General features: G+C 30.7%; 1 protein-coding gene across 2 annotated transcripts in view; it reads left to right on the top strand.

Annotated features, from left to right (window-relative positions):
• Window positions 1–14,612, top strand: part of LOC123296596 (putative uncharacterized protein DDB_G0277255) — a 506,211-nt gene that overhangs the window by 120,719 nt on the left and 370,880 nt on the right. For both annotated transcript variants that reach the window (XM_044878132.1, XM_044878131.1), the window contains exon 3: window positions 5,160–7,641. In XM_044878132.1, the coding sequence (XP_044734067.1) occupies window positions 5,216–7,641 (2,426 nt within the window). In that variant the 5' untranslated portion in view covers window positions 5,160–5,215. The remainder of the gene's footprint in view (window positions 1–5,159; window positions 7,642–14,612) is intronic.

Raw genomic sequence — 14,612 nt, 5'->3', positions numbered from 1 at the left:
GTTGGTTGTGTAGCTAGAAAATATATTTCTTAGATGATTGTTACTCCGGGATTTATATTTTCGTCGAAAACATCAGATTTACATACCTTTTAGTATCTTAGTATCTAAATACCGTCAGTATCTGAATTAAAAAGTGAATGATTTTCGATGAATTACGTTTACTTTCGATGCGTTCTATATCACACTCGGTCGAGTTATTTTTTATGTAGTAAAATGTATTTTACAAAAATATATTCATCATTTTTTTCAAAAATGACTTTTTTGTGTTGACATTATTATAAGAAAAAATATGTGTCGAATAATATTTTAATTAAAAAAAAATATTACACTCTATGTAACCTGTACGGTACAGTTACAGACCGTGAGCTCATACTGTTCCAAAATTTAAATGAATGCCATTGCTATTTGAAAGATTGATAAGGGTTAGTGCAAGTAGAATGAGTTTCTAACTGTGACTCATGTGTTGAATGAATAGAAATCGAGTTTTTCGATGTTCGTGTTTTTCAACAATTTTTATTATGTACATATATGCTTAAAAAAAGCCTTTGACAGCACAATACGTGCAGAATAATAGCAGGAAGTTTATAACTATCGAAAAGATTTTTTTTTTTAACAATTTTTTTTAAAGATATAGCAAACAAAAACATCTCGTTTCGGCGTAAAATACGAAAAACAATCAACTCGATTTTCACAACTAGGGAATTTACATGAAATTATTTTTCGCATTTCTTAACAAAATACGAAAATACCGTAAAAGATATAGAAAGATATTAGACAGAGATATCGGGCATTTGACGTTAGATACTATTTTTTCTCCGTTTAAGAACTCCATGCTAAAAATAATTTTCTCCGCTGTTTGGTTCGTGAATGAGCTTTTTAAAAAGCCAAAAAAAATCTAGATGTGTCGTAGAAAACCCGGTAGGAACTATATTCCATTCGTATCTTGGTACATTACAAATGTAGCGCATACTTTTTTAATTTACTAGATGCTTTTCTGAAAATCTAAGGTATTAATTTTAGAAGTCAAATACTTATTACTTATAGATTCTTTAAAGAATTTAATTTTATAGCTACTTTTAATTTTCACTGTATGAAATAGTTGTAGTTTTAGTTTAAAAAAGACATACATAAAAATGAGTAGTCAACGCAATATTAATTAAATTAGTTGTTGTCTTTAACTTCTTTCACAACTCAATTTTTTTTATCATAAAACATAAAATATTAACAAAAAATACTAATTGACAGTTATATTAAGCATTTGTTTTGCATTTTCTCAAAATTCATGGCAACCAGAATCAATTGAAATAGTTTTAGATTCCTAGGTAACCTAAATGTCGGTTTTTGGAGTCTGTAGCAGATTTCTGAGTTTTAACATTTCCTATTCGACACACAAGCCACAATTTAATTTCAGTTTGACTTATTACCAAACATCAATATGAATTCCCGAATTGGCAATTAAATAGAATTAAAAAAATTTCGGTTCATTCATGGGCTCCCGATCTGTTAGTCTTCCTTCACGTAGCTAACAGAGAATTTTTTGTGTGTTATTTTTTCATTTTCGTAAAGAATAAAATTTATGTGTAATATAAGTTTTTTTAATAAAGTTGACAGCCGTTCTATGTGAGCTGAGTTGTGTTGTGTGACAATCTCTTATAACGAAAGTTTTTAATAGTAAAATGGTTTACTTGCACAAACTGTAAATATACAGTTTAGTATAATGTAGATTTTCACACAATTTCATTTTTTTGCATTTACTGTTTGTTTTTGTAACGTTTGTTATTATTTTTCCCGGTATTGTCATATTTTGTGTATGCTATGTGCATTCATTCCTTTTTGTTAACGCTTTCGTCTCAAATCTCAGATGACAAACTTCTGTGAAATTTATGAATTTTAATATTTTTTGTATTGTGTAGACAAAAAAAATTAAAAATCAGGAAAAAACTTTAAATCCCTTGCTTCCGTGCATTTTAGCCTAAAGATATACCAACAATTAAATGCGAAATCAAAATTAAAAATCGTATATATCATAAATGTTGTTAGATATGTGACAAATCGTTATTATGTAAGGCCGAGTACCTATCTTTTTTTACCAATATTTCGAATAATTTATTTTTAGCCCCCGAACCAAAAAAAGGAGTGTAAAATAAGTGTGACCGCTCAATATGTCTGTCTGTGGCATCGTAGTGCCTTAACGGATCAACCGATTGGGATTTTTCTTGTATCGTTTGAAAGGCAGTTCAATGGAGGCTGTTCTTAGCTATGTTTAGGGTCTCGTATCCGGAACCTAAACAAATAGGCGATGATCCATACAATCGATTCAGCTTGGAGAAGGCTCTAAGGAATAAGGTAATTTAATGGAGAGTATTCTTGATACGATTCAAGTGCAAGTTTAGGGTTCCGTACCCGAACAATTTTTCAGGGGTTTTTAGTTTTGTAAATTTCACTTGTTTACAATAATTTTTTTCAAGCTTTAAAAAATGTTTAATTTAAAAAAAAAAAAAAAAACATTTTCATTTACGTTAACCAACGGAGTTTCTAATTAGGGAAGCACACCACGACAAGAATCGCAATAGAACTTTTTCAATTTTATTTTGCGAACTGTTAATTCTTTTTCATTTCCAAATTTATCTCAACAAAGAAGGATAACATTTGGAAGCGCTTTTTACAATTTATTCTGCTTCTCTTGGAGCTGCCACCCTTTTTTCTGATGTAAGCGATCCGCATAGTTATCTACTCCTTTAAAACCACCACTATTGTAGCATCGGAATATTTTTTATGATGACTTGCACAAGTAAATTCTACAAATTGTATGTCCAAAATATCCTAATTTACCTTCCTTCCATTGGCTCTGTTTTTTTATTCATTTTAATCCTAGGTCTTCTTTATTTGTTCACCAATTTTAGATTATTAGTTTATATAAGTAATTTTCGAACGTTTTTCTTCTTTTTCCATTATGTCTTATCTTTTTACACTATTTCGAATACATGTTAATCATCGCTCAATGATTTGTCTAAGTCAAGGAGTTGAACATGAAATTTGTAAGAGTACAGCAAAGTTCATTGAAAATAAATTGGGTATATAGAGGTCCGGTGAGGCTGTTTCAAAAGGATTTATTAGAAATTAAGTATAAATAAGTGAAAGGAAACAATTGACTGAGTTATATGTTGAAATACCATGTATAGACAGTGTTGATTACTCTGTCACATTACACATACATACATGTCACACATATATAACTGATATTCCCATAATGCATACTATACAATTTGCGCATAATTTGGGCTCTCACGGGTAAACAGTGATGTTTAAGAAAAAATGTTTCAAACAAAAGTTGGTTATTTTTTTATAAGGAATATTTTTTACATTTAAATTTTTGTTCTATCTCTAACAGTTTACAAGATGGGTCCTACGAACCCAACACGCAATTGACCTATGTTGCTCATTTACGAACTCGACCTCACTTTTTACGTCCTGAGTGCGCTGTAAATATTTGAGCTTGATAGTTTTTTTTATTTGTGAGTTATCGTGTTCACAGACGGACGGACGGACAACCAGAAATGGACTAATTAGGTGATTTCATTAACACCTAAACCAAAATTGTGTGCGTAGCATCAATATTTTTAAACGTTACAAACTTGGTACTAAACTTAGTATACCTTGCATATTACATATATGCATGGTATAAGAACAAATATCAACATACTCTCGAACAATAAAATTAATGAGCATTTATTTAGTTAATAATCGTATGATCTTGCCATACCGAAATTAATTAACTAACTAAATCAAAAACTTATTATTCGTCGAGTTAATTGAATTTTTTAATTACATGTTTAACTTAAATTCATTTGAACAACATAGATTTACTTACTTTTTTAGTAGAATAAGTAATAAAAAAAAGGTAACTAACAAAAATTTACATTTTTAGTTTGAAATGTGTCTGGTTCGTAATATATGTAGCGTACGCGAGTTAAAGCTTTTGTTTGTACAAATTTATGTACATAAATTAAAATACTTTAAATTTAATGATTATTACATGCAAATCAACATTTTATCAACAACTGAACACAACACATTTGTAAAATGTAATAAAATGTAAAAAAAAATATATTAAGAATTAAAACTATTAACTAGACTTACATCCATACACACCGCGGTACTGGGTACTTTGAACTATACAGGAGACGATAACGTGATAAGCTATAGAGAAATCAGAAACCTTTGAAAAGATGGAAAAATGTCAAAGAAATATTTATAAATTTGAAGACTATTTTGAAGATTTCGGAATCTGCTCTTTCAATATATTGCTTAATTATATAACATACAATGAAACTATAATTAATTATAGTATTAACTATAATTAATATAATTAAGCAGGCTTAATGGATTTTGAAATAAAATTTATAGAAATTTTGAATTAAACTTAATGGCGCTTCTATTATAAAGGAAAATCGAATGATCCTTCATTTATCAAAATATCACTCAAATTGACGAGAAGAAGTTTTTCAGATGGTTGAAAATCAGTCAATTTTCTTTTACGAAAGTATTATTATATTATAAATACATCTAAAATGTCATTTATACCACACTCCTTTCTTGCAGGCTCCGTAACTTAATATTTCGTGCTGCTAGTTTCTTGTTTTTAAAGTGAAAACTTCTTTAGGTGCGTTGAGCACCTTGTTGGGTGAACAAAAATCATCGAACTCGCGACATCGTAACGCGTCACGTTCCATACATAGCTCATTAAAAACTACAGTTCTCACCCGATCAATAAAGTTAAGCAACGGTTAGCATACTTAGTTGTAGGATGGGTGATCGCTTGAAAACCATGTGTGTGCTGCCATTTTTATTATTTATAATAGTTTTTTATAACACACACGTTCATAATTTCAATTTGCAAATTATGAAATTTTAATTATTTATACTATAATTAATTAAAAAACTAAAAATACAAAATAAAAATAAAATAAAAACAACAACAACAGAGTTATTTCAAAGTTTTCAGTTTTCACTTCCGTCGACAGTCCCCATGTATCTTTTTTTTCGTACAAGAATTATATCTTTACCGCACTAATTACAAATTGACCCTGCAATTTATTTATAAAATTCAGTTTTGAATATACATTAAATTGATATTTTTCTGTTTTTGTATTTTTCAGACAATGAACAAATCACAACAATGTTCAACATTCCCCCAATGTCCGTTTAATAATCGATGACAATGGCTTCAAATCACCATAATGTTCTGGAAGAATCCAGACCACCGGAACCATCAACATCAACACCACCTCCAGAATCCATAAATACACAATGCGAGGAAGTTCCTATTTTAGAAAATTTAAAATCAATGGCAACAACACAAAGTTGTCGACAATCGTTAAACGAACCAAAAATCGAAACAAAACGACCCAATTCGTTACAAGAAACGATACGCCCTGAAGATAGATCAAATCGTGTTACATCATGGCGTCGTTCATATCACAAAGATGTGGAAGAGGCCCTTTCTTCCTTGTTATGGGAGCCTTATGATTGCCGCGATGATCCACCTTCAAGCACACAACGAACGCCACCAATCGTAATTGATGATTATTGGAATATTATTCCAAATGCCTCTAGTGACGTTTCTTCGTTGTCTTCATCATCTTCAGTGTCTTCAAGCGGCGGTGGTAATTCTTCATTATATGATATTTGTGTGTTACCCGACAATTCAAGGTCAATACAAACAATAGCTCAATCATTCACTGATGAATTTTCAACATACAACCATCGTGGTTATCGTGGATATTCCGATCCAACTTTAGAATATCCATATCAATTACCAACATCATTTACAGATGATTTCAATGACATACTATTTCTTAAAAATAATAATGAAGACCCAAATCTTTGTTATAATAATGGCAGTACGATGGTCAATCACACTAATACTACTCTTGTTGTTACTAAGCCTGTTATTGAAGTAGGGGCAAGCGCACACCAATCACTACACTTAATTCAATCACGTGGTACACAGCAGTCTGTTGTTGAAGAGAAATGCATGCACAATAGTGTTGATATTTCTAGTGCATGTACTAGTTTCAAAGTAGAGTGTATTGAGGAGGGTAGTGCTACTCGTACGAGTGACACCGTATCATTGCAGTGTTCTTCTTGCTATGAAAATAATCAAATAAATAATAATAATCGCCATTATCGTAGTTCAAGTTGTAGTGAAATACGGACATTAAGTAATGTCTACGGTAGTGATAACATTAACAAAATGCGATTAAGTGTACCTCCATGTTCATCATCTTCGTCAATAGTGCCCTTAACGGAATCAACAACAACAACAACATCTTCAGTGACCACAGTGGTATTAACAACACCCGTAACAAGTGAACAAAAAAATGTCTTATTGGGAAGTGGAGGACGTTCAAGTTTGGGTTTACTACGTACTAATCAAATTCCTGTAGTTCATGGTCGAAGTAATTCCGCTATTCTGTACCAAGGAGACATTCCCGGGCAACATGTACGTAATACTTCAGGAGTATCGTTAAACAGTTCTTCAGGATCACGTATTAATTCTTTAGCAAGACCTAGTGCAAGTAATCATCGTGTTCAAGTGACTACAAATGGTGCTAATTTAGTGACAACCCGTAGTAGTAATAATAATCTTGTACAAGTGAATAATGGAATTCCATATACTCAAAATATAATCCATACAAGAGTTCCATCATTACCATCAACTGTTCCAAAAAGTGCTAACAATAATAATGTAAATAATAATACAGTGAATGTTGTGAATTGTTATCGTGCAGTTCCAGTGCAAGTGGTGTCAAATGTTGTGCCAACAATACAGTGCCTTAATAGTGCCGAATCATCAAATAATCGCATTAGTAATAGTAATAATATTAGTAATAATAATGTATCGAATGTGCAAATTGTGCAAACGGTTCAAGCAGTTGCAACACCGGTGTCATCGACGTCAGTTTCGACAACAAATAACAATAATGAAAGATCTGGAGCACCTGGAGGAGGAGGAATTGTATTGCCACAAAATAAGACAAGGACATTTACATCCACTGAAGCTCAAACAGATGATACAAGTGTTGGTACAATGTTAGTGGAAACCACTTCAAACTCGCAACCAACACCTTCTGTAATGCCCGTAAATAATATAAATCGGGAACAAAGACGGCGAGAACGACGTGAAAGACGTCATCAACATCGAATTCACAATTCAAATCATCAACATTTAAACAATAACGTTCAAAATCAATGGACGTCCACTCCAAATACACCTGGGGGTGGTGATTTAATTCAACAACAGCAATCAACAAATGATCAACAACAACGATTACCGGATATTTTAAATAGCCATTTACCGCCGCCATATTCAACATTACCATTAGGTGTTAGTGTGCAACCACCACCTCCTGTACCTACACAAAATCCTCCAGCGGTTCCAATGCCGGTTGTTGCACCACCAATGTTACAAGGTTCACTTGCACCTGTACCATTTAATCCAGCCGCTGCTGGACCGTTTACACAAATGCCATTGGTACAAGGTGCACCCACTGCTGTTACTGTGCCAATGGTTCCTGTACCATCACCATCTGGTGGTCTACGATTTTTGCAGTTTCAAAATCCTGTTGGCATGAGAAGGTACGTTAATTACAATTTTTTTATACCTATTCTAATAAAGCTTTTAATAATTTTAACAAAATATAAATAATAGCCAGAATTTAATAAGTTCAACAAAACATAAATCGTTGCAAAGCATTATATCTGCAAAAGACTTGAATCTAAATTCGCCTGGTTAAAAGCTTTATTAGACCTATTTATTAGTACAAGGGAGAAAGTTTGACGCCCAAGATAAAAATAACAGATCGTATTCGATAGAACTAACAAACAGCGGCAGATTTAATTTAAAATAAAAAATCGGAAACTTACTTATCTGGAGCTCATATGTCGAAGGAAAAAGTATAATCTAATGCAGGTCAACATGCAAGACAAAATTTAGGGTCATCATGCAGGACAAAATCGAGGGAAGTTTGAAATATCTTCGGTTAAACTGTTTAGTGCTGTTAAATCGAAAGAAAAACTTTTATAAAAATAGATTACGAGAGAAGACGACAACAGAGGAAGAAGAAGATGACAAATTCCCTAATCAATGTGTTTATGATTGAAGAAGCTCTAGCTGATTCGGAGAGTGCTCTAGAAAATCTTGAATATCTATTAACTAAGTCAAATAATTTGGGATTCTAGAAATACTAGAGGAGAAGTCAAGAGAAGTTTTAATTTCGCTTAGATAAATATTATAACATAAATAAACACATTCTTTACAACTTAAAAGTTCCGCGGGAAAAGCCGCGACGGGAGATGCAGGTGTTAAATAATACATTTCAATTTAAAGAAACACAAAAACTAAATCTTTTGTCAGGTACATAATAATAGTTTCCAAATGCATTAATTTTTATGAATGAAAATAAGATTTATATAAAATCGATAAATACGGTCAATTGTAGTAATTTTTTCTGGGAAAAACCGCTTTTGTGCTTCCACAATTTCGAATCATCTTTTTTCCCTATTGCTATTTTTTAGTTTGTCGTTGTGTGGGCTGGATTTCAGATTTCAAAATTACTTAAAACATTTAAATATTAGGTATATCAGTATTTTTATGGAAAAATTAAAAACAAAAACTCTAATTCAACCATATTTTACAATAAATTAAATCTGATTAAATATATTCTATTATTCCTCCATTTTAAATAAATTTTATAATATTAATGATCGAAATTACAAACATTTAAAATTAATATATATTTATAAATCAAATGTAATTAAAATCATTTAGATTTGCATTTTAATTTTACCATATTACAATTATTATAAATCTGCTGTTTATTGAACTATCCTGTTATTAATTGCAACACCAATGAATGCAATATAATAACAAATAAATTAGCTAGAATGGACACTGTAGCTTCGAAGTGAATTCGAATGAATTTTTTTTTATGGAGTCTGTTCAGAATGAAAATAGGTACTGCAATTATGCAATTATGCAATCTTTCTCATAAGGGTTAATCTTAGGCGAAATTGTTTTGTTTATAAACACAAAAATAAAAATATAAATAAATATATGTATCAACGATACATTTAAATTGTGAAAATTGTCGCAGGTATCTATCCAATTTCCCGATTTGGAAACGTTATTACTTAATTATGATAAAAAAAAACTTAACAAGAAGAAAACCGATTTTAAAAGAAAAACTTTTCCAAAACAAATTAATATGCACTAAAAAGTAAAAAAATAACGGTAATGAAGTTAATGAAGTTAAAATTATTGTTATTTTTGGAGTCGGTGTCAGCCAAGGAAACAACTCTGGCAGAAAAGTTTGCTACATTAGCTTGGCTGACACCGACTCCAAAAATAACAATAATTTTAACTTCATTATATTATCGTTATTTTTTTTTTACTTTTTAGTGCATATTAATTTATTTTGGAAAAGTTTTTCTTTTAAAATCGGTTTTCTTCTTGTTAAAAATTTTTTTATTTTATGATTTTGAGTGAATCCGAAGTAACTACACTAACTAATTTGTCATTAAAAAAAGAATCATCTAAATCGGTGGGCGTGATATTGAGTTATTCGTCCTCTTGCCGTGCATACTTAATGCAAATTTAAGACTTTTATGGTTTTCTCATGGATGCCGTAGTCAGAATTAGACCAATATGAAATGAGACCACACAGGAAGTATCAGCTTTTAAATAGATAAAGAATCATCAAAATCGGTTCTCCCAGTCGAAAGTTAAAAACACACGTGAACACACGTGAAAAAAACAGTCGAATTAATAACCTCCTCCTTTTTTGTTTGAAGTTGACATATAATTTTTATAGGACGAAGTGACCAAAAAAAAATTCCGATTGAGATTTTTTTTTTGTGGTATATAAACGTTTTTGAACAATTTCACATAAAAATTCTAGTACGTACTATCTCCCGATTCGTGCCAAAAATATTCAATACTCATTCGCTTGGTAGTAACAGAGTCTATACTAACTAGTCTAATATATTGAAAATGATTTTGAAAACATTACCATTCAGCTATATAGAGAATTAATATTAATAATAATTATTATTATTGTAAATCAATCAGAATATCTATGTAACAAACATTTTAGAGAGGAAATAATATTGTATGTGTTTTGTTTATAACAAAATATTCATTAATCAGCTTAAACTATTCATGAATAAATATAAATAATGGAATGTATGATGCTTATAAACAATTATTATTACATACATTTATTATTACATAAACAAATATAATGTTATTAACACAGTTAAACCTCAATAACTTTACAAATTCATAAAGTTCAAGCCTCACGGCTGGCTTCCGAACATTGCCCTTGAAAATCAATAAAAAAAGAATCGATGACTGTAAATAAATCTTTCTTGGGCAGGCATGGGAGAGTTTTTTTAAGTCGAAGTCACCATTGTTATAACTTTATTGGGTGCCATAAACTTAATTGTGTGTCTCTTTATTCAAGTTCGCATTGCTCGTAGAGGATGAATCGAGACGGGTACACGACTCGTCTACCTATTTCAGTTTCTCTTATAGTAATGAGATAGGTAGAAAAAAGTCAAAGAGCGCATTATTTGAATAAAGCTGGATTATTAATATCGATAAACTCTACTTCTTCTATTCAAACTAATTTTTTTTTCTAGCTAGACTTTAGAGCATACCTACCTGGAAAAATCTAATTGTAGTTTTTACTATCCACTCGCCTTTCTAGTCCCCTCACACGTCAGCTGTTTGTTGGCAAGAATTGTGTAAATTCGGCTTAATTTTTCATTAGTTGTACCACTTCAAAATCACGAACCTTAATGAAATAAATTCATTAAATTAACTAATATTCACATTCAAAAATATATTATAAATATAAATAATAAATAATTAAATATATTTTTGTGTTTTAGTAACTAAAATTACATTTATAATTGGTGTACTAATTAAAATTATATAATTAATTGCATACACAATTTGATTTCAAATGACATTCATTATATATACACCCAAAATTTTTAAACTATTTTTTACAAAATATTTTCTATGAGAATGTAATTTAGTTACACATTGGTATGTTGACATTAAAATATGTTTTTAGAGTAATTTCCGTAATTATTAATGTTAATTGCGGAAATAGACACGTGGGGAGTTCGTTGTCCGCCTGCTTAAATAATTTTTTTTAATCTACGTTATTTCGTGTATTATTTGTAGATTATAGTAATATTTAGAATATTTGAAAAATTTAACGATTATTTTAGTTTCATGGTGATGTACAGAGTTGGTCAATAAGATGTGAACATGTAAATGGGCGATTTGTTGCCAAAAAAGCTATTACCTGCTGGTAGAATTAACGAAGACTGTTCGATGGAGGACAAGTTTTGGTTTATTTCGCGCAACTACTCAGTCGACGTCGTCTTAGCTTGTTCCCGCTTCCTCAAATGTTGTAAAAAAAGTGAATACGTTTCTGTAAACAATCCTTAATTTTTTGTGACAACTCGACATTGCAAATATGCAAACAAAACATTGACCAACTTGACAGTTCGAATGTAAAGAAATAATCAACATAGCGGTGACTGGCTACCACCCTACTCCTAAGTGGATACCTTGTCCAATTCTACCATGGCTGTTACCAGCTAAATAGGAGAAACACATTGAATGAGTGAATTAGAAATGCATGACGTTTACTACAATGCTGATATGGTATAGAAACAGATATTAAAGTATCTTTGTTACCATAAGTAATATTACAATGTGGAATAGACCTATTCACCAGAACGATTATGGTATCTCAAACTAGTATGGTCCTGACGCCATACCAGTACGCGCCTGGCGTCGATTTTCTTTCTAATGCTAATCCCTAATCATCATGCTTTCCAATTCTTTAGCACTTTCAGCTAATACTACTTTGTCGTCCGCGAACCGCAGGTGATTCAGTAATTCTCCATCTCCTTTCGTATCCCAATCCAAGCATCTGAAAGCATATTCAAGCACTGCTGAAAAGATTTTTGGCGACAGCGAGTCTCCCTCTCTCATTACTCTTTTTATGGGAACTCTGAATCATCACGTTTTAACCGTACTTTGGCGTTTCATTTATTATATTTATGTCTATTGGGTTAACGGCTTGTTGTGTTATTGACGTTCATATAGCTTAAAATATGAAATATGAAGTTTCCCTACGCTTAAATCTTGGATATAGTCGGACTATGCTCTTGGACTTTTTCTTGTAGACCCTAGAGCTATCTTCTCTTTATTATCTTAAATGCTTTAACTTCTAGTTAATTGACAATCTATTACATGTTAACAATTATATTTATGAAGTTCATGTACAAAATTATGCATTTTATCAATAAAACAGGTATTTACTGTTATTGTGTAAAACACTGAATACCAGTAGTTTTTAGAGTTATTCTTCTATTCCATTATCAACAAGAATTTATCACAAACAATCAAGATTATGTTATTTATATTCATCAATATTTATGTGTTCACAACACACACAGTGTAACATAGAAGTTTTAATGATTCTTAGAATCTTTTTTTATTCTTTTTTATTTCTTTATTCTTTCTTCTAAAACTGTTATCTTTTAAGATAGCTATACTTCATCGTTGAAGTGTAATTATCGTGTAATATAATTAAATGTCTAGGAAAAAATTAGTTGTGAAAACTTTTAATGATCTTAAGTAATTATTGACGATGAAACATTTTATGATAAAAATTCATAATTGGTTAGCTTGAATTGAAATACATATTTGAAAGCATTTCACGAAATAAGGGAGTATTACCGATAGTCGAATGTATATACTGTTATTTTCTAAGGTAATAGATACAAACATATATAGTTAAACAAACGAACCGTTTGTGAAATGTGAACTAAATAAAAATTTTAGTTCAAAATTTAAAATTGATTAAAAAACAATGAGAAATCGCAATTAATGGATTGTAAATTGTTAATTTTTATCCTTGATCGTTTTATGGTGTCAATTTTAAATGTACCAAATCATCGGATCACTGTAATATTATTGTGTATACATATATCGCTTTATCGTTTTACCAAAAAAGTAAAGATTATTTTTAACAAGTGAAAACAAACAATTGACTGAGTTAATTGTTGCAATACCATGCATAGACAGTGTTGATTACTATCACATTACACATTCATATATGTCACACATATACAACTTATATTCCCATATAATACATTACATACTATACAATTTACGCCTAATTTGCGCTCTCACGGGTAAACAGTGATGTTTACGAAAAAATGTATCAAACAAAAGTTGTTTATTTTTTTATAAGGAACATTTTACATTTCAACCTTTGTTCTATCTCTAACGGTTAAGAAAATGGGACCTACAGACCCAAGACCCATTTGACCTTTGTTGCCCAGTTACGAACTCGACCTCACTTTTTATGTCCTGAGCACGGTGTAGAAATAGCTTGATATCATTTTCGTTTTTGGGTTATCGTGTTGACAGACAGGCGGACAGACAGACGGACGGACAACGGAAATGGACTAATTAGGTGATTTTATGAACACCTATATCAAAATTTTGTTCGTAGCATCAATATTTTTAAGCGTTACAAACTTGGGACTAAACTTAGTATACCTTGCATATAACATTTATGCATGGTATAAAAATAATTTATCTTTTGTAAAATTACACAAGTTGTGTATTATTTATTTATTCAGTAAATCTGAAAAATTACATAAAAATATTTGTGGATGTGCTTCCAGCAAAGCTTATTTGGCAGTCTGAAATATAGTCTTTATAATTCGAATATCTCGGAAGCAGCAAATCAGTTAATAATACTCTTTCTTTTGATGATCAGTTTAATGTTCTGCAATTTTTTTCTTGTAAATAGGCAGTATAGAATCACGAAATAAATTAATTTTTCTGAACATATTTATTTTAAAAATACGTTATTTTAATTAAATTTTCAATTAAAAATATATCTACCTAACCAAATATTTTTTTAAATTTACACGATAAATACAACAAAAAGCAAACAAAATAATTTTTGCATGCCAGTTATAGCAATATAGAGAGAAAATTGAATTTTTAATAATGTAAATGAACTTTACAACACTAGTTAGATTAAATGTGTAACAACTAAATTAAAGTGTACTTATTACTATGAAAGAAGTAAGAAAAAAATATCTGATGTTAACGTCGCAGAACTTCATATAACGTCTATGTGTTAATGTTTACCGTTTACGCTCCGCAACTTTGTGAGAGACTATATCGGCTAGCGTCTGAAATTTGTAAAGAGAAACTGCAGAAAACCTCCACAAGCATAGAAGCTTATTTCATTATTATCTGTACAACGAAAGTTTTGTTAAATGATCATTAATTCTTAATACTGAAAAACTGCCACTGCTGGGTTTTGAGCACGAAAGCAACCTAATGCTTAAACGTGTTGAATTTCTTACTCTCTCGGTCATCGAACTGATCAGTTTTTTCAGTTAAACAATTCTTTGGAGGGGGTACCGCTTGGAAATAAAAAGGCTTCATTTTTTTGACAATAATTTGAAATTCCCAAAGTTTTCAGATTTCCCAGTTC

This window comes from Chrysoperla carnea, chromosome 3, assembly GCF_905475395.1.
Source record: "Chrysoperla carnea chromosome 3, inChrCarn1.1, whole genome shotgun sequence".
Taxonomy (NCBI): Eukaryota; Metazoa; Arthropoda; class Insecta; order Neuroptera; family Chrysopidae; genus Chrysoperla; species Chrysoperla carnea.
Note: the sequence above shows the minus strand (reverse complement) of the source record. Positions and strands in the feature narration are given on the sequence as shown.